Here is a 26,213-nt window from a genome sequence, read left to right on the forward strand (position 1 = left end):
AGAAGACTAAACGTAACTTTTTGAAATTTGCTTACCTGTATTTTACTATTTTGATAATTTTCACCTGAATATATTGTGTTCTACTGAAAATATGTTGGATTGAAATAGTTAAAAATAATCTAGATACTAACACTTCAAGGTGATCATCAATGTGTATTTATATTTATTACACCTACTCAGAACTCAGATTAATAATCAGAGTTCATGGGTTTACCATTAATGGCATTAAAATAGTCTCTGTAGTATTTTTTGTATGCTTAAGACATTAAGATAAGCTCTGGTGTACTTCTAATTCCAGTGTGACAAAATATAAATAAGAGAATTTGTGTTTTCTTTAACATTTATCTTCTTAGTTGTATTACTTGATTCACAAGATTCTACTATAGAACTTCAGAAGGCCATCGAAACATCAGATGTAGGTCCAAGTGAGCATGATCAGCCTGAAGAAGTCAGTGCAATTGAAATGAATGAAGCAGGTAAGGGGTGCTTTAAAAAAAGAAAACAACAAAAAACCCCATCACACCACAAAACTCAAAACTTAAAATCTTACTTCGTTAGAACAGGGAACTCCAATGTCCTTATTTGTCCTTAGATTATAGGGGAACATGACGTCCTTAGCTTTTACCAACAAATCTTGAAAGCAGGAGGAAATACTTCAAGGAAAAAGTGGTGCTTCTGCTAAAAAGACACCTTTTTACACTTGGTCATTACAAAGTATCTTTTGGTGTTGTGATTTCATATTTAAATACCATCTCCTTTGGTTATTCTTCATATCTAAAATTTTCCTTTGACAGCATTGAACTCAGTTATTAAATATATTCTCTTGTCAAACATATATATATTCATACTATATAACAGTATAGTATGAATACTCATACTATATAACAGTATAGGCCACTTATATCCACAGTATGGCTGTGATGGCACCTGTTAAAATAGTCATATAACACACTGTGTTAATTTTAGTACTGTTAAAATATTGAGGTGGGGGAGCATGGGGGTGAGGAATGCAAACTACAGATGAGATTATTTGGTAGGCACTAATTAACTTGGCAACTGTTGCTTTTTATAGGGAAAATGAGATTTTTAATTATTTTTTAATGTAACTGAAATCACTGTTTTCCCCACATAATAGACCAAGCTAGTAACTGAAACACAGGCTCCAGTGGGATGTTTCCCAAAACAGAAACTCCAGTAGTGTCTCTTACAAGCCTGCATTTTTCCCAGGTACTTCCTGTGGACAAACCACCAGTGACATGGAAGCATTGCACCAAGCATATCAGCACATTGATCAGTCTTTGGAGGACACTGACGAGCAGAAACTGCACAATTCTGCAGTGGCAGCCTTGGAAGGCTTCGGGCAAAGCTTTTCACAAAATAATGACATCTGTGCAAAAAACATGTCAACTGTTGATTCAGGTAAATAGCTCAAAGGAATGCATGTATTGTACAAGCATGTAAAACTAGTGAGCTAGTAATATCTATAATACTCCATTTATGAAACATTTTTACATGTTGTCCTTGTAAGAGATAAGTTTTTTAATTTATTTTATATTTATTTATCATTATTTAGATTTACCTACTGTGGAAGAATTAATGAAAACAATTCAAGGACATTCATGTAGTATCAGAAATTTTGATGTGGACCCTGAAAGGTATTTATTTCAAGATGCATTTTAAGAACTGTAGTAACTTAAACCTACTGTGAAAAACACCCAACTAAATAACTCACCTGTCTCTTTTCCTAATTAAATACTGAAATTTTGTTTTATCTTGCACTGGCATTTTGGCATTTGCAGTGAACTGTTAAATGAATATACAGTGTTAATAGATTTAGACCAGGGATTCCTATACTTACTTTGAGTAATAAGCAGCAATGTTTGTCAAGTCATTTGGAGGAGTCTTCCTCACTCTCACATCTAGGATCTCTGCTTTCCCAGTCTTGTTTTCCCTTTTCCATAGATGGATTTCAGCCCACATCCTCTCCTAGCTTTCCAACCCCCATAATCTTAAGTTCAAATCCTCTTAAGATCAGAGCCTACTGTTGTGATTCTTACTAACCTGTGCTCCATACCTCCTCCTTGTTTGCTGCAACTATTGTGTCTAGAGCAGACAGCACAGGCCTTGGAACTGTCAGAAATACAGATTATGTTTAGGAAGTGAGTTTTGGGAGCTTATCATGAAGCTGCACCCAGCAGAAATTACCACTCAGTGTTTTATTAATGTTAGTTGCAGGCTTACAGGTGTTTATCTTGTAGCCAGTTTTGGTCTCTCCACAAGAACAGTCGCTGCTGGGAAGCGACTCATGTTCCTCAGCATGTGAGCGAATCTGTATGACTAAATCTGTAAGATGGTTCTTTAAAGAGGCTTAGTAGCTTTTTGAAATTCAGGCAGTCTCTACAGCTGATATGTAAAGAAAAAATGTCCTGCTGTTTCCAGAGTGACAGAAAAGCAAAGGGCAAAAGTCTTATTATATACAACTTCTTTTTTCTTGTAGTCCTGTGAAACTGGTTGGCAGCACTGAAAATGACCTCATCAGCCACTCGCCCTTTGAAGACCCCCAGCGTAATACAGGCTGGGAGAAAAACTTAGTTGAAAAGTTTAACAGAGAAGAAAGCATCTTTCTACAGACAAATGTGAATGCCTATAACTTTCAGAGGATGACTGAGAAAGAAATTCAGACCAGTGAAGTACAGCCTGATATAGTAAGAGAAAAAATAGGACAAGACTCTTCGCTTTCACAAGGAAGCAAAACTAAAAATGTAAGTATTACCAACCAGATTTTTGTTATATGGAAATAATTTTTAATGTATATATTCTTAGACTGCCTGTCACTTGATTATGCTCTAATGTTTAGAAATTGAGAGACTGTTGTTCTTTTTCTTGAAATTCTCGTCTTGCGATTGCTACTGTTAGAGGTCTCCAAATCCAGTGGACATTGGGACCAGTGAGATTCTTCTTGTCCCAGCCCAGCATGTGCAAGGCTGCTGCAGTGCCATGTCTCCAGCTCAAGATAGTGATATGTGTGAGCATATGAGCATTGGAGGTTCACAGATAAACACACAATAGGCTCAGAATGGGGAACATTTATACAGAGAGAGCAGTTAAAAATACACTAAGAATATAGGAGAGACTGCAGTGGTCAGTATCTGGCTGAGTCAGACAAGTGTGCTGACCAACAACCTGGTCATGTCACCAGCTTGTTTAATCTGATTTTTCCCTCTATTTCCCATACTTGTTTCTTTGCCTAGTTTTTGTTCTTTGCCTAAAGATCCTGGAAATTTTATACATTTTTACAATCATCTCAGACATTTCAGAACAAGATTTCTGTAATTCCAGGTTTTTTCTTTGCATCTTTAAATTCTTTTCTCCTTGCATTCCCTAAATTAGCTTCACACTCCTTTAAGCAATCATCTCTTGTGTCTGCAAGGCATTGCAGGGACAGAGGTTTGGCTGATTTATCCTGGTGGATTTCCACAAGGGCAAACAGGCTAAACTTTTTCATTTGCTGGTCTTGGGAGCTGTGTGCTTTGTTTTTGATGATCAAGTTTAGCAGGGTTCCTCTGCCTGCCACTGTTCCTTTCTTCATGGCTGGGTTTCTATATTCACTGTGTTTAGCCTTTAGTCATAACCTACCTGCTTTGATAAGCAAACGATCCTGTAATATGTGCATTACAATTTAAATAAAAATACAATTTCCCAGATCAATTAAACAGAGCCAGTACAAAATACTTCTCCTATGTAGTTCTGAAGTAGTACAATACTGCTAAATTACTTACTAGTAATTTGTTTAAAAACAGTGCTTACCATCACCCTGAATCTTACAGTTGTGTAATTTTGGTAACTGGTTCTATGTTTTTCACTGGTGAAAGCTACCTTCAGTTTACAGCAGAGCCTAAAACTTGTTTTAAATAAATGTGTTCTGTCACAGGCTCTTCGGTCTTGTTCATTGAAGAATGAAAGATCAGAATCAATGACAACCAAATCTATGTCAAACAAGAATATCAGAAGTCCAGCACCCTTACATAAAAAGAAACCTTCACATGGTCCTCATGGAGTGGTTAGAAGTTCTGGCTATGGGAAGCTCAGTTTACTTTCAAAGCAGTCTTTTCCAGTTGGTGAAAAGAAAACACCAAAAGAAACTTTCAAAAAGACCTGTATGAAAGCCAAAAGTCCCGCAGATAGAGCAAAATCTAAAGGTAATTCTATTGTAAAATGTCTTGAGTTTTAAGAGACAGAGAGCTTTTCTCCTTATTTATTTATTTAAAAATAAAACCCCATGTCGTAGAAGAAGTCTAAACTCAAATACAGTTAGGTACTGATTTTTTTTCTGTATTGGCATGAAATTGCTGTGAGAGAGACTTTTAAATGAAGCTTTGCACTGTAGTCTTTTCTTTTCTACTCCCACTTACCACCACTATGTGACACTTACCTATTTTTCACCAGTAGAACCAAGAGAATAAAAAAAGCTAGTGTTCAAAAATTAATATCTACAAGTTCACATTTTTCATTACCGTGAATGCAAAGATTCGCTGACACACTAACTTGTATATTTGAGGCTGAATTTCTGTTTTCAGCTTATTTTGATCTTTGCTATCCTAGAGTAGAAAAAAAGTACTAAAAAGAAAGTCCTATTTTCTGTTCATGTCTCTTGGAAACACTATGGAAAGGAGAATACCAATGTAGTCCTGTGAAAACTGGGTCATAAATAAAGGACTGAACCTTTTTATTTTGGGGTGAAGTCTGAAGAGTTTCATGAGATTATTCAGCTTAGCGTCTTTGCAGACAATGTTTCCTATCCCTGAGGCATGGGAAAGTAACTCTACAGGTACCTAGGCTTTGTGGACTTGTAGCATGCAGTGCTTTTAACAACCCTGTAGGTAGTGTCAGGAAAAGCAGTTTAGGATTATGTAACGTGTTTTAGAGAGATGCTTCAGTGGCAGCTGTTGAACTAGGGGACCTTAGTTCCTCAGTGCATTGCTGTGTCACTGCCTGGGGAAGAGGAGATTGTACAGCCTGAGGAAGTTGGTGAAGTGAATATGAGTGGTGAAGTGAATGAGAAAATAAAGCCACTGGCCTCATTCAAACATCCTCTTCCCTCTCTAGTTATAACCATTCACCATAGCAATTTTGGGTGATTTTAGAAGTTAATCTCACCCAGCTGCATTATCCAGGGCCCTCTATAGCTAGGAAGAGAATAGCATTGAATCAAACAATTCCCTAATCATCAGTGCTAAGGGAGTATTTTTCTGAGGGGATAGTGTGACACTAAAAAGGCATGAAATTTGGAAAAGAATCATTGTCTGGTGGGGTTTTTTTCAGGTATAACATTCCTAAGCAGGATCAGTTGAAATGGCAGTTGTAGTTACTATCTGTATTTCAGAATGGTGAGATGTGTACAGTTCCATGTATGTTAGTGACTCTAGGGTGAACTTTCCTGATTTTTGATTCCAGTCGAGTTGTTATGTGATGCATCAAATGAATGTTGCATTTCTTTCTATGCTGTCTGCACTCCAAAGTCCATTTTGAAAATTGCTGCGTCTTATCCTCCCCATAGCTTGAAATATGTTGTGTTTCTGTATACTTAGATAACTGGTCACTTCTCGAGCGGAGGATTGAGGTTAACCTTTTTTATTGAAGGATTTATTATCCAGCTACTTGCTTCAGTTGTTTTTTGGGTTTTGTTTTATCTTGTCATCAGTTCCTTACTTTAAAAAAACCAAAACAAACCCTCCAGTTTTTCCATTGTCTATCATTGTTCTTGAGTTTATATATTTAACTTCAAAACTCAGGTTGTAAAATACTTTCTATACCTAGAGGTTGGATCACATGGACAGATTTTTTCTTAAAGGACATAAAAATCTGAATTTAATTTTGTTCTGTTTTACTTTCTGTCTAAATGAAGAAGCCTTATTTGCTACTAGGATAATAAGGTCTGCAACAAATGAACCAACCTTGGAGGGAAGTATTAACAAAGTTTTGTCTGGCCAATCAGTTGTTAGTAATCTTGGACACCAGGCTGTGGATTATAACAGGCAATATCATCATGTGAGTAAGAAGCAGTGATGCTCCTAATTATAGTATGTACAACTCAGTTTGCAAGCCTACTTTGTCAAGGCTTTTAACAATTATCACAATATTGGCAAATACTGAAATATTGAATAAAGATTTTCCTTTGATCAAATATTAGTTTTTCTTTTAAAATATGCAAGTATAATCATACTGATTTTCAGTTGCTTGGATAATGCTGTTGCTTTGGTGGTTCTATATAATTGAAGTTGCTTATTAAATTCTAAAAATTACTATTGCATTGTAAAATAAGATTAAATAAAACTTCTCCTTAAAATATTCTGCTATGAATGTTTAAACAGAACCACTGTTCAGGGGTTTTTCCTATTTGCATTGCATTAAATATTTAATAGTATCTTCTGACTTCTCCAAGATGACTGAATTACCATAATGATTTTTCCTTTTCCCTTATCAACTGCGCAAAAAAGCTATTCATTGAAAGCATTGCTAAATGAATTTAAAGCATTGCTGCTTTTCTAAAAGTAAGATGCGTAATAGAATAATTCTGGTAGCCATATAGTGGCTGTCATAGGTGATGCATTTGTTTATTCTTGGGGGTTTTGGCGTGTTTTCCTCACATATATTTTGCAAACGAGAAGATAGCTCATTAAAACAAACGCAGGATGTTGCGCTATTACAGTGTAGTGGGGGTTGTGTTTTGGTTGTGTTTTTTCAAGTATGTTATGTTGTTTCTGAGAGCCAGACAAACCAGTTAAATAGAACTGATGAGCAGAGTTCTGGAAAACAATCAGCTCAGTGTAATGTTTCCCTGAAATGTCTTCCGTAGGACTCACCATTTTCCCCTATCAAAAGTTGTGATAGAGAATTGTATTTGTTAAAACGAGTACAAGCAGCAGAGGAGGACCTAAACACAGCTCGGGATTTGATTCAGCAGCTGGCCAGCAAGCTTTCACAAGAAGAGAAAGAGATGGAGGCAAAGGTGGTAGAACTGAAAACAGAGCATGAAAAGGAGCTTTCTCGTCTGGGTCAGGAAAACTATGTTCTTCAGAGTAAGGTACTTTATCATCTTGTATCCTATGCCTATAGAAGAAACATTGCTTCTTGTAAATTGAATTAATGTTACTTTACATGAGTTGTTCATGAACAGAAAATCCAAATTTGCACAGACACTGCAACTTCATAAATGCATACCTGCTGTTACATTTATTGCCTGTAAGACATTATTTTTTTTTCCTAGAGATAAACTGTGTTATCCTGAGTTCCCTTACTTTGCTATTTTGAGTCCTGCAGCAAGTTTTTTGCAAAGGTTTAATTCACTTTCTCAAAGATTAACAGATAGCACTTGTTATAAATAAGTACTATATGTGGACATATTGTTTATAGTTCTTGATGCATTTTTCAGTGTTGTGTTTTGTCTGTATGAAGTATTCCCAGAGTTATTTCGCTATGGCCTCCTGTGTAAACTTAGGAAAAGAAACTTTTAGTTTTCCCAAATGTTATACTTTGTTTCTGTTGCGTAATGCTTCTGTAAAACTCTAGAAAGAGCCACTCATTGGTCTGCTCTCATACCTTCATGAAGAGATTGGACTGTAGACTTGTAGAAAATTCCACATTGCTAAGAAAACTTTCTTATTGCTTGTGTGTCTTTTTCTGAAAGCTAAGGAATATGGAAGAGATGGCCCAAGAAAAGAGATGGACCCACCATACAGCAACAATTCCTGTAACTGAGGAAAAACTGGCACAAATACAAAAAGAAATTGAAGATCAAGAGGTCATTATTCAAGGTTATCAACAGGTAACCTTGAGCACAGCATGTTGAGCTGTGTTTTAGCTAGTTTCAGAAACAAAATTGTTATGGTTACTACTTTTCTGTTGAAAACAGTTATCTTGTTTCATAAAAAGTGGATGACATTTGGGTATAAAGGACAAACACATTGCAGGTTTAAAAAGTATTTCACACGTCTAATTTGGGCTAAGTTTTTCTGCAGTTCCATGTAACTGTTCTAAATTGTAAAAATCAGTAACTTGTCAGTTGAGAGCTGGAAAAATACTTTATAGTCAATAAAGAACCCCAAACTTTTGCCCAAATATAGTTGAAAATTAGTACTTTTAAACAGCATTAGATATCTGAAAAATTCTGGATTTTAAAATGTTTTTCGCAAGATCTGAGCAGCAGATTTCAAGAAAACCTTATTAACGTGCCTGATTTTTATTACTTAGTCAAGTGGAGAAAAAGATAATTCAAGCTTAATAATCCTTTTGAACACTTGCAGCTGTAAAATCCAGTAGGTAGCTTAACCAGCTTCCAGCTGATGCTAAGCGCAATTTCTTGATGTAAACACAATGTCATTCCAATATGGCTGTGAGCATGCAAGCAATGATGATTTGTGTCCCAGGATTGGAGCATGGGCAGGCTGAGCTCTGATCTATCAGCAATCACCCATGAACATGCTTTTAAAATATAGTTGGGATAGTTTTGGAGAGGATCTGGCTTAGCTCCTTCCTGCAGAGTGAGCAGACACTTGGACAAGATTGTAGATAATGAAAGTAGATATCAATTTTAGAAGTTTGCTACTGAAATATTTAGTGTTCCACTGTTTCAGCAGGGAAATGATGCAATTCATAGAAATTGTTTTACAGCTGCAGATGATAGTCATTTATGAACATTCTTTAACTTTGTCTCGATTTAGGAAAATGAGAGGTTATACAAACAAATGAAAGAGCTACAAATCCAAAACAAAAAAAATGAAGAACGAATGTTTAAGGAGAATCAGTGCTTAATGTCAGAATTAAGAGACTTAAGGTAGGCTTATTTACATATCTGACCTAAAATCTCTGGAGTTTTCTGCTATTCATTGTTTCATTTATGAAGAACCATTGCAGAGTCTATCAGGTGCATGTTTTCTAGTGTTCTAGTGTTGGGTTTGTGGTTTTGTTTCTTCTTTTGAGAACTGATTTGTGTTGATTATGGGCACTTAATTCTTCGTTTCCTTGATGGTGTTGCAAACTCGTGGGAAGACTTTCACTTGGGGAACAATTCAGTGTTCTTATCCAAATTGGAATGCATAATGCATTATACTACACTTGTTCTGGTATTATGGCTCTGCTGATGTGTTATGATGTTTTGATGCTGTTGTAAGATACATAATAGATCAGGGGATGCAAGAGCTCCTGCTAGCAGAGAAACTATTCTATTCACTGTACTGTAGGTCCTGTGAGATTTGCATCCTCTGCTAGTAGTGAGGAAAAATAACCTAGCAATTGTGTGTGTTCCTAATCTACAAACCTTTGCTTTGGAGAGGCTTGTAGATGAGTTCCACTGATGCAGAGTAGATTTGCATTTCCCTCCTTAGTGTAGTCCAAATAAACAAGTTCATGTGAGGTGAGAAGACTTCACCTTACAGATGAATTTCGTTTGTATATAGATGTTGTGCATATTTGCTACTTTCTTTGTATTGAACCTGCATAGATTGACTTTGTGGTACCATTTGAAGGGGCAGGGGGTTTTGTTAGTTTTTCAGTAGCCACTGTTAGTATGCTGAGTCGACACATTGCATAACTGGTTTTGCTGTTGCTGTTTAGAGAAAAGGTAGAGAAGACTAATAACCAGTCACGAATCATGCAGGATTCTGAATCAGCCAGAAATCAGAGTTTCACAGAATTGATTTCAGAGCTTCGAGCAGCACGGGTGGGTATATACCAAACTGTATTTTCATGTGTTCTTACAAAAACAGCATAACCGTCCATACTGTAGACTCAGAATTAAGTAATGGAGCATACCATTCTTCCACAGTAGTAATTGTTTTCCACCTTTGTATATCACAAATATCAAAGTAATCTCCTAAGATATAGATTCACTGAAAGAAATGCTGTGTTGCCATATCTACTGGCAATTCTGAAACATCTTGTGAGAGTTTGTGGAAATTAGTGATACCTCTGTCACTTTCGTGCAAAGGACAAAGTCAGAAGAATGTTTATGCCTGCTCTGTACCAAGTAAGTTCTAGAAAAGAACATCAGAGTGAGAAGGATCTTTTGTTATTTACTCATTTAACTTTTTTTGTAGTCCTACAGATACTTCTGGTTTTGAGGGAGGAGGTTGAGTAAGCTTCATGGTATAATTAAAGTTTTTCAGGAACTTCTCTCGCTCTGCTTGCTGCAAGTAAGGGCACTGTTCTGATACTGTACTACCTGTGATATTTAAATCAGAAACAAGAAGCTGCTGCTTCTTACTTTTGTTGCTTTTTGTTCTTTTTATAAACAATAACTGCTTAATCAGATGATAAGAGGTTCTGGATCCTGTGAGCTTCAAGACTAATGGAGGTGTTTCTGTTCCAACTGAGCTGACTTTGAGTTCTTAAGACTCCAGGGGCTCCTCTAGTTCTGACCTCAGAGGTGCTGCTGTTACACTTCCCTTAGGTCTCGCCTGTAATGAGCCTGAACAGAAGATCCAATGATGGAGAGACATAGAAACAATACTAACATGGTCAGGAACACTGATAACAGAGTAATTCTTTGCTTGCAGCACAGAAATACAAATAATATTGCTGGAAACACAAGGAGCACATGTGGCCCGATGCACACAGGCCTGATGTGGCCTCTTCAGCAGATCAGGGTAGGAGCACACCAGCAGTAACACACATACATGCACATGCTGGTCCTAGACACTTGATCTGTTCACTGGCTGGTCCCGAAATCTCAGCCGCCCAGTTGATGTTTGCTGTACCTTTGAATCGCCGGGACCAACGGGCTCCATCTCTGGAGGTGGCTCTGGCACTGAGACCTTTTTTCCTACTTGGTCTTGAAGTTTGCTAGTGAGCAGGTGTAGACAAACAGAACAGAGAGTGCATGCAGAAAATGGCAATAAATAGAATGTGGTAAGGTGAACTGTTGGACAATACGTCTGTCTATTTAACCTACAGTCTTAAGTCTCAGAGGTAAGTCAAGCCATTTTCTTTACTGACCCTCTCAAAAAGCAGAGGGTTTTCTACTTCTGTGACAGTTAAGACTTAAAAAACCTGGGGTTTGCGTGTCTTTTTGATGTTTGGCTTATGTTTTTCCATTCTCTTCTATAGCAAAATTAAAAGACCTTATTGTTGCTGTGGGCTGATGCAACTGTTGTGATTTAATCATTGTATGAAGAAAAGGCATGTTCACATTTTTTGTGTGATGAATTTTTTCACACTTTACTGTTTTCTCTAAAACCCAGAAAGAAGAAGCTAAATTACAAGAAGAGATAAGACGTCTCAAGCAAGATAAGCAAGCTCTTGAGGTAGACTTGGTACAAGCCAAGAAAGAGAGAGATTTAGCAAAAGCCCAGATTGCATCTGCATCAAGTAAAGCATTTTCATTTTGTTGAATAATTTTGTTTACTTTTCATTTCACTAAACAAATATGTAACAAAACCTTGTTTCTTATTAAAGTATTACTTAGTGAAATGCATCTAGACCATTTCCAAATATTGCCTAAACTTCTAATAAAAGCATACAGTGAAGGACACACCACAGTATTTTTGGTACTCTATTAGAAAGTATCTTCCTCTATCCAACCAAACTCTTTGTTGTCACCTATTAAGTTTGATTTCTTGCCCATCTTTCACTGGATATGGAAAACAGATGATTTCATTTATGTGACAATTCTGTTCATAAGCAAATATTTACTACATTACATCTTAGTCTCCTATTTAGATCTTGCACATTTTTTTACCTATAACTTATGCCTTGGGACTTTTTTCAGCATTCTTGTCAGAGCTTTTTCCAGTTTGAATTAATGAGAGAGGGCTAAAAATTGGACCCTCATTTCCAGTGTCAGGCATCACAAATGTAAAGGACAGTAATATTTACCTCCATATTCTTCTCAAAATACTTGATCCCTGTATGGGAGGAGTATGATCAATACACTTCCAAGCATATATTATATATTCTATGATGTCATTCATCTTGATGCTGAAAATCTCTTTACTAAAGCATGATCAATAATAGATCTCCTTGAGATTTCTATTTAAAATACTTTCACCACCAATTTGTGGTGAACTGTAATCCTGTGACTATTGCTAGTATATGAGAAATAAAGAGGTTTTTTCAAATATTGTTGCTTTAAAAATCCTAATTGGGATCTGGTTTTAAAACTACTGCAGTAACAAGATTGTCAAAGTAGTAAATGTATGAAATATGCTGAGGAGGACAATGTTGACTAATTATTCGTTCAATACGTAATTACTAATAAAACAATTCTGTTTTATTCATGTAGGTGATAAGTCTTATGAATTTAAAGTTATGGAAGAATCATACAAACAGGAAATTACTCATTTAAAAAAAAGGCTTCAGTGGTATGCAGAAAATCAAGATCTTCTGGATAAAGATGCAGCCCGTCTTAAAGATGCAAGAGAAGAAATTGAGAAACTAAGACTAGAGGTGATAATGTCTAGCTTTATTTAAGCAGTTGTAACTGGAAATTGTTTCCTTGTCCAGTGATCAGTGTAATGTAATTATTTCCTTCATAATAATCCCATTTTCATAGTATATTAGATTGGTTCTGTTGAACATCTTGGTTATGCTTCTGGGAAAAGTAACATGCTTCCCTAAAACCTGCAAATATTTTGGCCTAAGGGAAAGAAGTATATTGTTACATTAACAACTAGGAATGCCCCTCTTGTCATTCTCTTTTCCTCCTTTTTCCTCCATGGTAACATGGGCAACCATGTTAAGTTCTTATTAGGTACCAGTTCTAAATTCTTTCTTAGAAAAAATCTCTGGTTACTATAGTAGGGAGGAAAAACCCAAAACACTCAAAATATCAAACAAACAAAACTAATACACAGATCTTGAATACTACTGAGATTTGTGTTGGCTACCTGTCTGTATATTTGACTTAGGATTCACAGAAATGATGAATTTTATAGGTGCTAAAATATAATTGATCTTGGAATTTTTTCTTGGTGTTTTATTAGAGAGATTGTGAATGAAAGGAGGTGCTTCTGAAGGAGCAGCCAGGGAAGAAGATCCCTTAAACACCACCATATCAAACTTTGATCAAGATGTCATTGCTTCCAAAGAAAATGTTTTTATTGGCATTTTCTCTGGGCTGGACTGGTGCCTAAAAACTCTGGTGCCTCGAGCTCTGACTTCACAGAAATAATCAAATCACTCAAACTATGCTGGCATAAAAGCATTACTTATGCTAATATTGCCAATGTGAGAGAGAAATCAAGATAGGAATACTTTTAAATATCCAGGGTGTAATATCCCTGTAGAGATCATAGTGGCTGATAAATGTAGGAAATTCAATTTTAGATTATAGTGTTGGGTCCTCATGGCCAGACTTCATGGGAGTGCAGGAGCATGAGTTACGCAGTTCCTTCCCCTGATTCTCAGACTCAGCTTTTATTTAGGCACAGCATAATGTTGCCTTTTGGCTGTTTCTGTATCTCATCACAAAGCATAGCATTGCAAATCACAAACTATTACCTAAACTCGTCCTGAAGTCATGAAATGCACTGTAGTACTTTATATAACAGCTTATTAATCAAACTTGGATACTGGAAGTATGAGAAAAAGAAACAGTTTTACTGTTATGAAGACAAGAGTGTCCCAGAGCTGATATTTTCCTCTAGATTTCCATAGCTAGTTTCAGCTGCTTTGGAGAAGGAAGCTGTCACATGGGTTAACAACCTGAAGAATCATTCAGTACAGAAATTACCATTACTAGTTTTTAAGTGGCAGAATACTTCCATTGTATTGTGTGTGTTCAAAATGCTTTTGTACTACAGGACAATGTTTCTGAATACATATTTTAATTTGTCATCTCATTAATTGGACAGGTTGAGAAGCTCAGAGCTGAAGCAGGAGATCAATGTGTGCAACAGAAGAAACGTTTGCGAGACAGAGCAGCAGATGCTAAAAGAATTCAGGATCTCGAGCGACAAGTATGCAATAAAAGAACTGTCTTTTATTTAACCTTTGTTTCAGATATGATCTTCTAAAACACCAGTGCTCTCATAAGGATAAAGCATTGCATGAAGTTATATGATAAAGTAGCTTGTGTTATTGAATACTAAAACATACTTTTACTTAGACAGAGCTTTTCTTGCTACTGAGTTCTAACTAGCTGATATCCCTTTTAAAATCCTTTAAAATACTGTTTAGATTTTCTTGGAAAGAGGCAAGAGGGCAAAAGCCAAAGCTTGCTGTATAGCTTCTAAGACTCCTGTCCATGTTCAGTAATCCCTTAACAGTATGACAAATTTCTACCAAGTTGATTTAAGAGTAGGGGTTTAAATTCTGTTGGATTCCTCCAAGATTAATGAAAGGGAGTAGAGACCTTAAAATCCATGTTTCTACTGAAGAAATGTCAAGTGGAAGTGGGACTTCTAGAATTTTAGGAGATGGCAGCTGCTTTAGTTAGGGATGTGGGACTCATGGGCAAGAGCCTTTGCAGAATTCTGATGGGAAGAATATCTTATCCATAGATAAGAAAGGGGCTTGTTATTAATGTTACATGCGAGGTGTTAGTTTTACATTATTGCAGACTACAAAATAAAAGGCATATAATCTGTTATTGGGCGAATAATTCCAATATCGCTATGAAATGTCATTAACAGTTGAAAAAGTAGAATGTGAATGCAAATCTAGAAAAAGAGCAAACATATTCACAGCATTAAAGAGCCATATTCAACTTAAAGGCCTTTTTTTGACTTTCTCAGGACTACTGACATAAGGCAATCCGAAGACCAGAGCAATATTTTATTTAAGATCATGTGTTAGTCAGTCAGTAAGAGATGATGAGTCTCGCCTTTCTGTAAACAATAACATAAATGGGAAGAATGTGAAATAATTCTCAATATGTGCATCTGTATTTTCCATTCTCAACCCACCTTAAGGGGATGAAATTTGTTAACATTCCATCACTTATTTTTGTTTAATTTTCATTAAAACTTTATTATTTTTGATCTTTGACTTAATTTTCTTATTAATAGATTAGAGAAATGGAAGGAATTCTAAAAAGGAGGTATCCAAATTCTTTGCCTGCTTTGATTTATGCTGCTGCTGCTGCTGAGAAAACTAATGATCTTTCAGCTAAAACTAATACAGTTGAATTTTTGGAGAGAAGAATAAAGAAATTAGAAACAGAACTTGAAGGTAAAGATGACGAAGCTAAGAGAAGTCTCCGTGCCATGGAACAACAATTTCAAAAAATGAAGGTAAAAGCTGAATAGTCCACTTTGCTAGTAACAGTCACAAGGCAACTGGAATCTAACACAGGGTAGTGGTTAAAACTGAAGGCAAAGACCACATTCAAGGGAAAAAAAACTCAGAGAATTCAGAAACAGAATTTCAGTACATTCAGCACCTAAGATAAAAATAACATTGAAATTGCTAGGGTGGTATTGAAATGAAGAGGACAAGTTCTTGGGGCATAATAATTTAATTCTTACAATTAAGATAAGTAGTTTTCACCCTGTGGGTAAGAGTAGCTGCTTATGTAATTCCTTCTTGTACCAAAGGCTGTGGTTTCAAAGGTCAGCTGACTGAGCATTTCTACGGAGAACAGTGGGAAGCACTTAACATGCTGTCCAAAAATTACATGATAGGGAGCCTAAAGACTTGTGTTAGGAAGCATGAAAGTCTGGCATTTTACTTCAAGGAAAAGACGAACTGCACAGGTGCTTAATGAGCAAGAAGGGAAAGCATTGCTCAGTTTTTCCACCTTTTCTCCATATGAATCACTCATCATACTTTCCTCAGAGGCCATCCAGGCTGTTAAGAAGGGTTAGGTTTTCCTAAGCTCATTAGGAAGGAAGATTCTGTGTCCCTCTAAATTCATACTTCTGTCTTCATACTTACAAATAAATAAAAAGAAAGATCTGTTCTGTTAAAAGATGTTTTGAAAAATGTGAAATATGATTTTGAGCATGTGACCAGAATGTTTGCCAGCTGACACATACAAAGTACATAATGACAAAACTAACATTGGTAGCATCTGAAGAAGCCTCTATCATATAAAAATGAAATATTTTCTTGTCAATATAATTTTCTATCCCATAGGTACTGTATCCATTGTGATTAGATTATTTTGTAGTAAATGTTTTGAGTAATTCTGTTTTACGCCAGACTTTATTATTTCACTCACTAATTTCTGAACTTACTGAGTAGTTTGTTAGTAATACTGATTTGTATCCTGTCTTCTGAAATCTTGCTTCAGATGGGCAGTAACTTTAAAGAATAGTAGGAAGAACTAATAATAACACTTATGAAACTGCTTTTTTGTCCCTGGTTTCTACTCCCCTCCTAGATACAGTATGAGCAAAGACTTGTAGAGCTTGAGCAACTACTTGCCTATGAATTTATGAATGAAACACCAAAACTGAATGGGGATAAAGCTAGTTCTACAGAACTTGAACAGGAGCTTCAGAATCTCAAGAAGACCCATCAGATCACTGTTGGAAACCTCCAGACAGAAATTGAAAATCTTAAAAGTCAAAATTCCCAATTAAAACTCAGAAGTAAAAATGATAATAAAGACCTAGAGTCCACAGAGTCTAAGATAAAACAAGGTAACACAAAAGACAGGTTGTTAAAACTAAACGAAGAACTGGTTACCAAAAATAGAGAAATACAAGACCTTACAAAAACTGTAGAGAAACTTCAAAAAGAAAGGATGGTGATGTTGTCTGATGATAATTTGAGAAATAAAACAGACACTAACAGAAACTCTACAGCGGTCTTGAAAAAGAGCACCTCAGCAACAGATAAAAGGAATTCAAACAACACTCAACCCTTCCTAAATATTTTCAATGATGACAAAATACACCAACCACATACCTTTTCTGATTCTCATCTCTCGGAAATTCTACGAGAAAATGCACATCTGAAAGAGGAGCTGGAGAGATTGTCTCTAGAAATGAGCCAGCAGCGGGTGAAGTCTCAAGCAGCACTGGCTTATTCTGAAAATAACATACGAAGGTAAATGCTTGACATATTCCTTTAAAAACCTTCTTAAAGTGTTGGCAGATGCAGAATTTAAGTGGCACATTAACATGTCAGCCATGTGTGAACGTTGCTTATACCTTCATTTGTATTGATTGTTTTCTGCCTTTGGGAGGGGTTTAGGGTGTTGGAGTTTTTTTGGGGTTTGGGGTTTTTTTTTGTTTGTTTGGGGTTTTTTGTGTGTTTTTGTTTTCATTTTTTTAAGCAGTGCACTGTTACAGTTCTTTCTACAATTTCTTTTGAGCAAAATATTGCGGTGTAAATAATTATATCTAAGATGCTTTGTGTTGCATAGCATTAATATTTGGTACATGTATTTTCCTTCAAATCTGGGGTATGCTTTCAGTGGGATTTACTTGGTCCACTGTAGAAACCTTATGTTTCACCTAGTCTCCCTTACATCCCTTCAGAGTCAAAGTAGAAGAAATTGGCACATTTAGATTGCGACACATTCTTTTCCAAAATAGATACCTAAAAGAAGATGATTTAAAAGCATGTGTTTTCTCACAATTGTTTTAATAAAAAGAGCAGCAAAGATGATAGACTGAATTTTCTTTATCCTAACTGCCTCTAGTTAAATGATACACCTATCCAGCATTGTAGGTTTCCCACCCTTTCATCTCTCCAGTGCAGTAGAAGGAATGGTGGTACTATCTTGTAAGATTTTGTTATGAAATATCAAAGACAAGCCACCTTTAACAATTTTGATATTTTGTATGTTCGAGTAAGAAGCTGCTGCATTTTTGATGAACTGCTTTACTTCATCTTATTTTCCTCTTGTTCTGTTCAGGATGCAGGAAGACACAGCAGAATACATTGCATCTCTGAAAGCCTCCCACCAGATGGAAGTTGAGAAGATTGTTTGCCAGCATGCTAAGGAGCATTCTACTTCTAAAGTAGCTGAACTAAAGAACAGAATTTCAACACAGGAGGTAAGATACAGAAGATACATTAGTTACATATAGATATATCTTAAAAGTTATTTCTTCCTGTATTACTATAAACTTCAGTTCTTTGAAGTAGGACCTATTATTTTAAAAATCAGCCTGTGCCAGAGTATTCACAGAATCCCAGAATGGCTGAAGCTGGAAGGGACCTCTGAAGGTCATCTTGTCCAACTACCCTGCTCAGGAGGTTCGTCCAGGACCATGTCCAGGTGGCTTTTAAGCGTCTCTAAAGAAGGTGATTCCACAACTTCTCTAGGCTGTTTTACACATGGCAGAGAGGGCAGAATGAGCTATTGCATTCAAATTATTTAAGAACTTTTTAAAATGAGGTAATTAACTTGAAGACTGAGAATTGTTTTCATATACTTCATATGTACCTGTGTGCTATTTAACAACCCATGTAGAGCACTATTAACTAGCACACACACACTCTCTTGTTAGAGGCAGTGTTGTTAATGCACACCTCACTTATACCTGCAGTACTTCACAGAGTCATAGAATGTTAAGGGGTCAGAATGGACCTTAAAGATCATCTAATCCCAACCCCTTGCCGTGGACAGGACACCTCCCACTAGACTAGGCCCAGCTCAAGGCCTTACCCAACCTGACTTTGAACACTGCCAGGTTTGGAGCATCCACAGGCTCCCTGGGCAACCTGTTGTTCAAGTGCCTCACCACCCTCTCAGTAAGGAATTTCTTCATAATATCTAACCTAAATTTCCCTTGTTTCAATTTGTAGCCATTACTCCTTGTACTATCATGATAGTTCCTGAAGAGTCCCTCTCTGGCTTTCCTGTAGGCCCCCTTCAGATACTGGAAGGTTGCTATGAGGTCTCCACACAACCTTCTCTTCTCCAGGATGAACAGCCTCAACTTTCTCAGTACTGTTTATATTTTTCTGTGCTTTTCCTGCATTGGTTTTCACATGTTGGCATGGGTATGTATGTTAACTACGAACTATTTTAAACTTCTTGTAGATATTAATAAAACATCTTCAAGAGCAACTTGGTGAACAAGAGAGACATCAAGAAGCTCTTTTAGTTTCACAGATACGAGAGCAACTCCTGCAAAAAGAGGTATATTTAAATTTCTGTTGGGGGTACCTTAGTCTAATAAGAGTTTTCACTTTAATTTATGTCAAACCTCAAATAGTGAAATAAGTCTTAGAAACAAAACCTTTGTCTGTTTTTTCTACAACAATTACACCTAAGAATGCAAGGTTTTTCTAATGTGACCAGGAGAACAACATAGAACAGAAGGCAGAACTTTGACCTTTTTGATTTGAATCTTCTTATTATTGTTTTTATTTTCTTAGAAATGTCTGACATCTGTATGAAATTTGACCAGCAGGTTAATCCAGGGTTTCATATCCTCTCAGAGTTATGGTGGGTAGTAGTAAATAGACCACAGGATTTTTTTCTTTATTTCTCTTTATTAAGAGGATTTTTTATTATTGTTTTCAAAAGCCTTTGTTTTTTCATCCTCCATTGCCAGAAAACTGACTTAGGCAATTATATTGTTGGTTTCTTCTCTGCTTTCTCTGAAACTTAAGGTCTCTTGAGAAGGGAAGGTTAGCTGTAAAAGTTCTGAAATTCAGTGGCTTTTGAAAAAAGTATCGTTTTTTCCTAATCTTCCATTAATAGCATATAATCTAAAAATTACACTTGTTCTTATTTTTGCTTTTGGGTTAATGTTGTGTCAAATTGCTTTCCATCCTTCAGCTCAAGCTTTTTTAATTATTTGCCATGCTTTTGTTGTTCTTGCTGTGCTGCCAATCTTTTTCTTACCACCTCCTGTCATGAGGAGGTTGTAGCCTGTCTCAGTGTCCTGCCTATGCATAACTCACCATCTCCTTGATATATGAGCATCACTAATTTTAACTTAATTTTGATAATACTCTAAATTGCAATGGTAATTAAAAGCAATTAATCTTAATCTCGCCGAAACTCAGATTTATCTTGGCATTTATCTTACACATGCAAAATTCCACCTCTGTAATGATAGATGCTGCCTTTCCATACCAAGCTTGTTTCATTCCAGTGATCTCAGTATATACTTATTCCTAGGAAACCAGGGCAAGAGTACAACAAGACAGATGTTATTAATTTGTTTCCTCTATGACTGCTTTACAGATTATTGACATTAAGAGAGTGATCGTCCACTCTGAGTCACACGTTACAGGTCAACCTCAAGGTGCTGGCATTTAAGAAAATGTAAAAGAGTGTCTTTGTTACAGAAATTATTGTAAGACTGTACACAGAGAAATATCTATGTAAAGCCTTGCTTTTGCCCTCTAGCACTATTTCTGTTCTGCTTATAAAATACATCTTAAGCATTAAATGGTTAAATAAGTTTTGCTGAGAAAAGAAGACAACCAAACCTGCAAACAGAATTAGTAATGACAGGGAAAAGCTCCTCACTGGTAATAGGATTGAGTCCTCTGTCTAAAATGGTGGTGCCTCAAAAAAGGCAAATCTTTTCCTGAGGCTTCCTGGAAGATTGTTATTTGAAAACTAATTTCAGAAATGCTGTTCATGGATGTTTTCCATTAACTAACTATGTACTTCTTAATAGCTTTCACGTAGCACTGCATTGTATTTGACATGGTTCCCTTGCTGGCAAAATACATAGAGCCCATTTTCTCCTGGGTCATTTTCCCCTCATGACATCTTTCCAGTATAATTTTTTTACTGTATTTAATTGTATACTTGAGACCATTCATCAGCCTTCCTTCAGTGGGGCAACTTAGCAGCCGAGCAGCAACACTCAGTTTCATAGACCTTTTGAAACTAAGACTTTTGGTCCTCTGGCAGACATGGCTGAACAGGTTGAAAGCTGCTGTAGTAATGGACGGACAAAAATGAACTAACATAGGCTTTGTTATTTTAGAAAATACACCTTAGAACATGGAAATAATAGTAAGCCACCTTAGAGTCACTTCTCAGTAAGAGTGACAACATCTTATGAAGACACAATGCTTCCAACTACTTGAATTCGTAGCAGAGAGCCAAGGATGGCTGAGTGCTTGAAGAGGGTTAGCAGCTCTCAAATGTATTGGGTAAGGGGAGCTAAGGACTAGCATAAAGGATAAAGACTTCAGTTTTCACTTTAGTTTACTTATACACATTAGGAGTGGCCAAAGAATACTTAAGATGTTAAATGAAGGAATATCAAGTTACTTAAAATAGGCAAAGAATGAGAATAAACCAGTAGAGCTTTATAAGAAAACTTCCCTGAATTTCTGGAGGATTAGGAAAACAGTTTCAAGTCATTGTCAAGTTGATTTTACCTGCTAATTGTTACACTTACATGGAGGCTTGTAATCATCTCTGTTAGCAGCATGTCTTTAATTAATTTAGTCCTTGGAAATACACTGGTATCTTTTACATTTGGTCTTTATCCAGGGTGTGAGAAGGGGTTGTGTAAGAACACCTAATCATAATATTCTCTTTTAACTTCTGTTGTGTGAAGTATAAAATTTGACAGAACACAGTCACTTTATAATATTATTAATAGGACTGGATTTATCAAAGAGGACTAGACTTTCACATCCTCAGGCTACTTCTTGGAGATGAAAAATCCTGATATAAGTCCCTGAGCCTCTGATAAAGCTTTTGAAAAAAGGAGATTTCTCTTTTATGTCTTCCTTTCTACAGCTTTTGAATGGAATGATTAAACAATGCAAATACATTTTAAAGGAATCTGTTGTATACACTGCTTAACACAATGATAACAATTTTCATCAATTCTCTTTGACTGTAGGTGACAAAATTGTTGGAAGAACTGAGAGAGGCTAGGGAAAGCCAGACTCCTGAAATGAAACATTTCTTGTGCCTGGAAAAGAAAATCAAGCATATAGAGAGCAGACATGCAGAAAGAGAGCACGAAATTCAAAAGGTACACCAGAGTATAACTGCATTTACTTGTCAAAAGCAAGTTATTGGTTTAATTGTGATTTTATGGTATTTATTCAGGGTTATTTAACTCATACTGCAGCGGGGCAAGTAGTTTTTTTACAGCCAGGGTTTTGTCTTTGCATGCTAATGCAACTGAATGCAGGTGCAGGCCTGGTTAGCTCGACCTTACTGTGGTAATTAAGATTACTTGTGTAATTGCAGCCTGGTCTAAGAAGGCCTTGCTGTTGCAGAAGGTTGGACTGTGTGACCTCTGGAGGCCACTTGTATCATTTGGTTATTTCATGTTCCATATAGCAGTTACCCAATGAAAGCAAGCTACTGAAAAGCTGACAAGGGTTTGGAATGCAGGGTTTAAACTATGATATATTCCTCAATTGAACTGTAATTATGTAGTCCTAGCAGTCCTATTCAGAAAAGCTGCATTAAAAGTATAGAAACATCTTATTTTATTTAAAATTTTAAGACCATATCTCAAGGAATACACTTTCATATACAGATGTTTTTGTTGAAGAAGTTATTATACATCTATGTCAGATATTTATTTTCTTTCAAAAAAACCCTGTGCATAAAACAAGTCATTGGATTAAGAACAAACCCTGTTGCCACTGATGTTTTTATTATTTTTGTTCACATTCTGTCCTGCTAAAGGTGACTATAATACAGTTCATTTTTTTGCTATTAATTTGCTTTCGTATAACATGAAGATTTTTTTACCATTTCCATAGTGTTTACTGATGCCTACCCTGTGATGTCTTCACTGAATACCAGTAGTATTTACTAAGATATCTCGTAATGTACTTTTTATTAAATAAATAATAGTATACATAATTCGTACTAAATAATTCCATCTTTTTGTGGCTCCTGCCCTTGTTATGTATTGAGCTTTGTGGTTTGTTTTATCCTAATTTTGCACCTTTAACCATCAGCACAGGGGCATTGAACAGTTGCCCAAATGAATTATATCAAAATGAATAGTGTAACAAAAGGTAATTGCTGAGCAAGAAATTAACAGGTTATCCTTAGTATCAAACTGCAAATATTATAATTATGGCCTTTAAGAGATAGGCTTTCTGTAAAGAATCTATTACAACTAATTGTGGTGTGGAGATTTTGATATCTTATGACACTTCTTATGTTGTGTAATTTAATAGGATTATGTCAGGGATTCATGTTAAAGTTATTCAGACCTTTATCTGCAGCAGCATCAGATCTTTGTGACTACAGGACATTTTCTGATAATTCATAGGACTTGTAGTTTTTAGACGTAGAGTAGTAGCCTACAACATGACATTCAGATTTGGTTTGTTTGTTTTGCAGAGTGTTATTTTAATTAATGCATTTAAGTGGCAATTCAGAAAGTTAATTTTGATTTATAGAGGGTTTTATGTTATATGCTCAGCTTTGTTTTAAATACTCAAATTTAATTGCAGCTTTGGAAAGGATAAGTTAAATTCTCCTGGGACTCATTAGTGAATAATTGATTCTACCCTTCTGTCATTAATGCAAATATTTAAAGGAATTCATTGCTTTCAGAATTATTTTTGTAATATTCAGAACAGATTGTTTCCACTTAATGTGAGCATTCAGCTTTGAGGTTGAGATGAAGTGATGTGGCAGATTTTTGCAAAGGGGCAGCACTGGCTGAGTATTGGATCAGGAAGTTGCAATGCTGACTTTCTTCTGATTTGCAGGCAACCCAACTAGCACAACACATTGCTGAAGCAAGGCAGACCCAGGAGGTTGAGAAGTGGAGGAGGTTGGCACAGCAGAAGAATCAGGAACTGGAGAAATTTCGAATGGAATTGGATTCAATATTAGATGTTTTACGTGAACTGCAGAAACAAGGGGTTGTTATTCCTGCACCTGATTCCAGTGGATGCAGAATGACAGACAGCTGTTGGAAGACATGATTAGGCAGTAGTTAAGTAGAGAAGCAGAATATTAATATTCAAAGTTATATATAGAAAATGTTATTGAAAATCATTAATGTAGCACTCGTAAATTGCATTGCATTCTGATCTTCTCTGGAATCTCTCATACCCAGAGGCAGATTTGCATTGAACAGTACTCTAGCCATATAATGTATCTTCTATTTTATTAGTAATAAAGTCACATACTTTTTTTTTTAATAATAGGAATATTGAGGTTATTCCATAAATTAAATTACCAATGAAAAATTCCCTTTTCACTACTGTAGAGCATGCCTGAATATTTTTAAATTTTATTTCCAACTTGTCTTATAGTGATTCCTTTGCAAAAAAATTGAGTAATAAGCTGTTTAGTTTGTATGTTTAGTGTATAGCATTAATATATTTCATTCCATAGGGCAAGAAAATTGTCTTTTTCCAACATTTGCTTTTCTCCCTCTAATTCATATAATATTCCTTTCCTTATCTCTAAGATGCCTTCCAGCTTGGTGAATGATTGGAGGGCTGGAGCAGAGCAAGCATTCCCTTGTGATGCTCAAAATCAAGCTCTTCTTTGTTTACTTTTCAGATAATTCCAATTGTGCTGGTAAGACTGATAGCAGAGTGGGTCTAGCTGGATTCTTATAGGGCAGATACAGAAAAACAGCGATTACACTTGACATGTATGAAAAACCTGCTGCTAAAGGCAAGAAGCAGCAGGTCAAAATAAAGAAAATTCAACATAGATGATGACAGCTATTTGGTGATTGGAAAGAATGCTTTCCCAACAAATCATTACATTATTAGTTTGAAGTTTCAGTGGCTGCAAGTCTTAAGGATTCCATAGCACATATATTGAGGTTGTATCTCAATCAACTGTACTTATTTAGGGTAAAGAGAAGATAAAAGCTAGAATGTACTCCTTAGGTCCCTGAGGACCTGTAGTATTGGTTGAAACTAGTATTTAAGTCAGGTGTGAAATAGTTCCGGTCTGTGCATGTGTATTTATGTATCATGTTCTTCAGGGACCAGCAGTAAATGGGCATTTTCTCTCATGCAGGCATGTGGCTGAGCATGCATAAAAAACAAAAAGTGTATAAAAATTATACCATATAGACATAGACAGTGCTTAAGTTCAAGGATTTTTCTTTTTGGCACATACAGAAACATAAAATGAGACTGTTACACATATCTATAGATATTAAAAAGGATGGTTGGTTGCCAGTTAATATGGTAATCTTGGTTGGTTCATGTTCAGGTATTTTCAGTATTTCTATTTTGTCCCCATCTAACAAAGCATTAGTCTATATTCATAAAATGTGTAAATATAAAAATGCTTTGTATATAAAATGTCAGCTATGTGTAAATATGATGCATTTTCTTGATTTGAGTCTGGTTTGCAAAGGAAAATGATAAAAATTGAATCATTTCAACTTATTTATTTCCTGTACATTTTGCTATATGTGTAACACTGTATTAAAGTGTGTCACCTGAAGTGAGAGACTTTTCAACTACTGCAACCCTTGTGTTTCCAGAGAGGTCAGGTCCTGGATGGAACGTCCTAGGACAGGGATGCTAGAGGAAGCATTTCTGGTTACTGGAAACTCTCTCACATGTATGATGCTTAAGTCATCAAGAGAGAGTTGCCTTAATGTTCATACATTTCATTCAAATACTTTTTACAATTCATACAGTGAGTTCTCAGAAAATGCTAGTATTTTACATCATTTGAATTAAATTCTCTCTCTGAATCTGTTTTACAGCAGGGACAGTATTATTTTCCATTACTGTAAGCTGTCAAATGCTTAAAATTTTGTTCTCACGTGTATTTCTGCAGCTGTACACAGACTGAAGCCTGGTCTTCAGTTTTTAGCCATTTACCATGAAGTGGATGCTCTTCAGTAGCAGAGTGTCTCAGGGCTTGAATGGCTGCAGGTAGGATGTTCTTTTTAGAGAACTAAGGTGTGAGTTTTAAGTTCCCTGCTGAAGTTGTTATTGACTCTATGGAGACTTCAGTATGATCTTTCAAGGGCTTATATTATTATATACTTCTCACATGTATTTTTCCTCTTCATGTGCCATCCTATCTCATAGTGCATTTTGAGGAGGCAGCATAATGGATGGATTAAAAGAATCAAACATTATGTCTTTAAATCATTGCCTAATGCTTAGCTGGACTTCATCTGTTTACAGCAAAGCAGCTGGAGTATAATAATTTGAATTGTCATGTTTGAAGCTTTTAAAAAATAAAGTGAACAGCTGGCTAGGTGACTTAGTGACCTAGATTGCTTCAAGAGAGGAAAACATGATGTGCAGAAAAGGATCAGATTTCATCATGGCACTTGGGGCAGATACAGCAGCAGTGTGTTCCATTTCAAGTTCTCTGAAATACATGTCAAAATTGTTGATGTAACAAATTAAATAGGTTA

The 26,213-nt window shown here is 36.0% G+C and overlaps 1 protein-coding gene across 5 annotated transcripts in view; it reads left to right on the top strand.

Annotated features, from left to right (window-relative positions):
* Positions 1 to 25,283, top strand: part of CEP162 (centrosomal protein 162) — a 44,445-nt gene extending 19,162 nt beyond the window's left edge. Inside the window, exons 9-27 of one of the 5 annotated variants that reach the window (XM_085056404.1) lie at positions 354 to 476; positions 1,228 to 1,419; positions 1,574 to 1,655; positions 2,498 to 2,762; positions 3,932 to 4,199; positions 5,906 to 6,048; positions 6,857 to 7,084; positions 7,688 to 7,825; positions 8,721 to 8,833; positions 9,613 to 9,718; positions 11,238 to 11,364; positions 12,278 to 12,441; positions 13,848 to 13,952; positions 15,003 to 15,227; positions 16,319 to 16,989; positions 17,804 to 17,945; positions 18,938 to 19,036; positions 21,723 to 21,857; positions 23,569 to 25,283. In XM_085056404.1, the coding sequence (XP_084912530.1) occupies positions 354 to 476; positions 1,228 to 1,419; positions 1,574 to 1,655; positions 2,498 to 2,762; positions 3,932 to 4,199; positions 5,906 to 6,048; positions 6,857 to 7,084; positions 7,688 to 7,825; positions 8,721 to 8,833; positions 9,613 to 9,718; positions 11,238 to 11,364; positions 12,278 to 12,441; positions 13,848 to 13,952; positions 15,003 to 15,227; positions 16,319 to 16,989; positions 17,804 to 17,945; positions 18,938 to 19,036; positions 21,723 to 21,857; positions 23,569 to 23,787 (3,545 nt within the window). In that variant the 3' untranslated portion in view covers positions 23,788 to 25,283. Of the gene's footprint in view, positions 1 to 353; positions 477 to 1,227; positions 1,420 to 1,573; positions 1,656 to 2,497; positions 2,763 to 3,931; positions 4,200 to 5,905; positions 6,049 to 6,856; positions 7,085 to 7,687; positions 7,826 to 8,720; positions 8,834 to 9,612; positions 9,719 to 11,237; positions 11,365 to 12,277; positions 12,442 to 13,847; positions 13,953 to 15,002; positions 15,228 to 16,318; positions 16,990 to 17,803; positions 17,946 to 18,520; positions 18,918 to 18,937; positions 19,037 to 21,722; positions 21,858 to 23,568 lie in introns of those variants that run through there. The other 4 variants (XM_085056406.1, XM_085056405.1, XM_085056407.1 and 1 more) reach the window with 4 other exon arrangements.
* The last annotated feature ends 930 nt before the right edge of the window (positions 25,284 to 26,213 follow it).

Source organism: Lichenostomus cassidix, chromosome 3 (genome assembly GCF_008360975.1).
Source record: "Lichenostomus cassidix isolate B80296 chromosome 3, HeHo_3.0, whole genome shotgun sequence".
In the NCBI taxonomy this organism is placed as follows: domain Eukaryota; kingdom Metazoa; phylum Chordata; class Aves; order Passeriformes; family Meliphagidae; genus Lichenostomus; species Lichenostomus cassidix.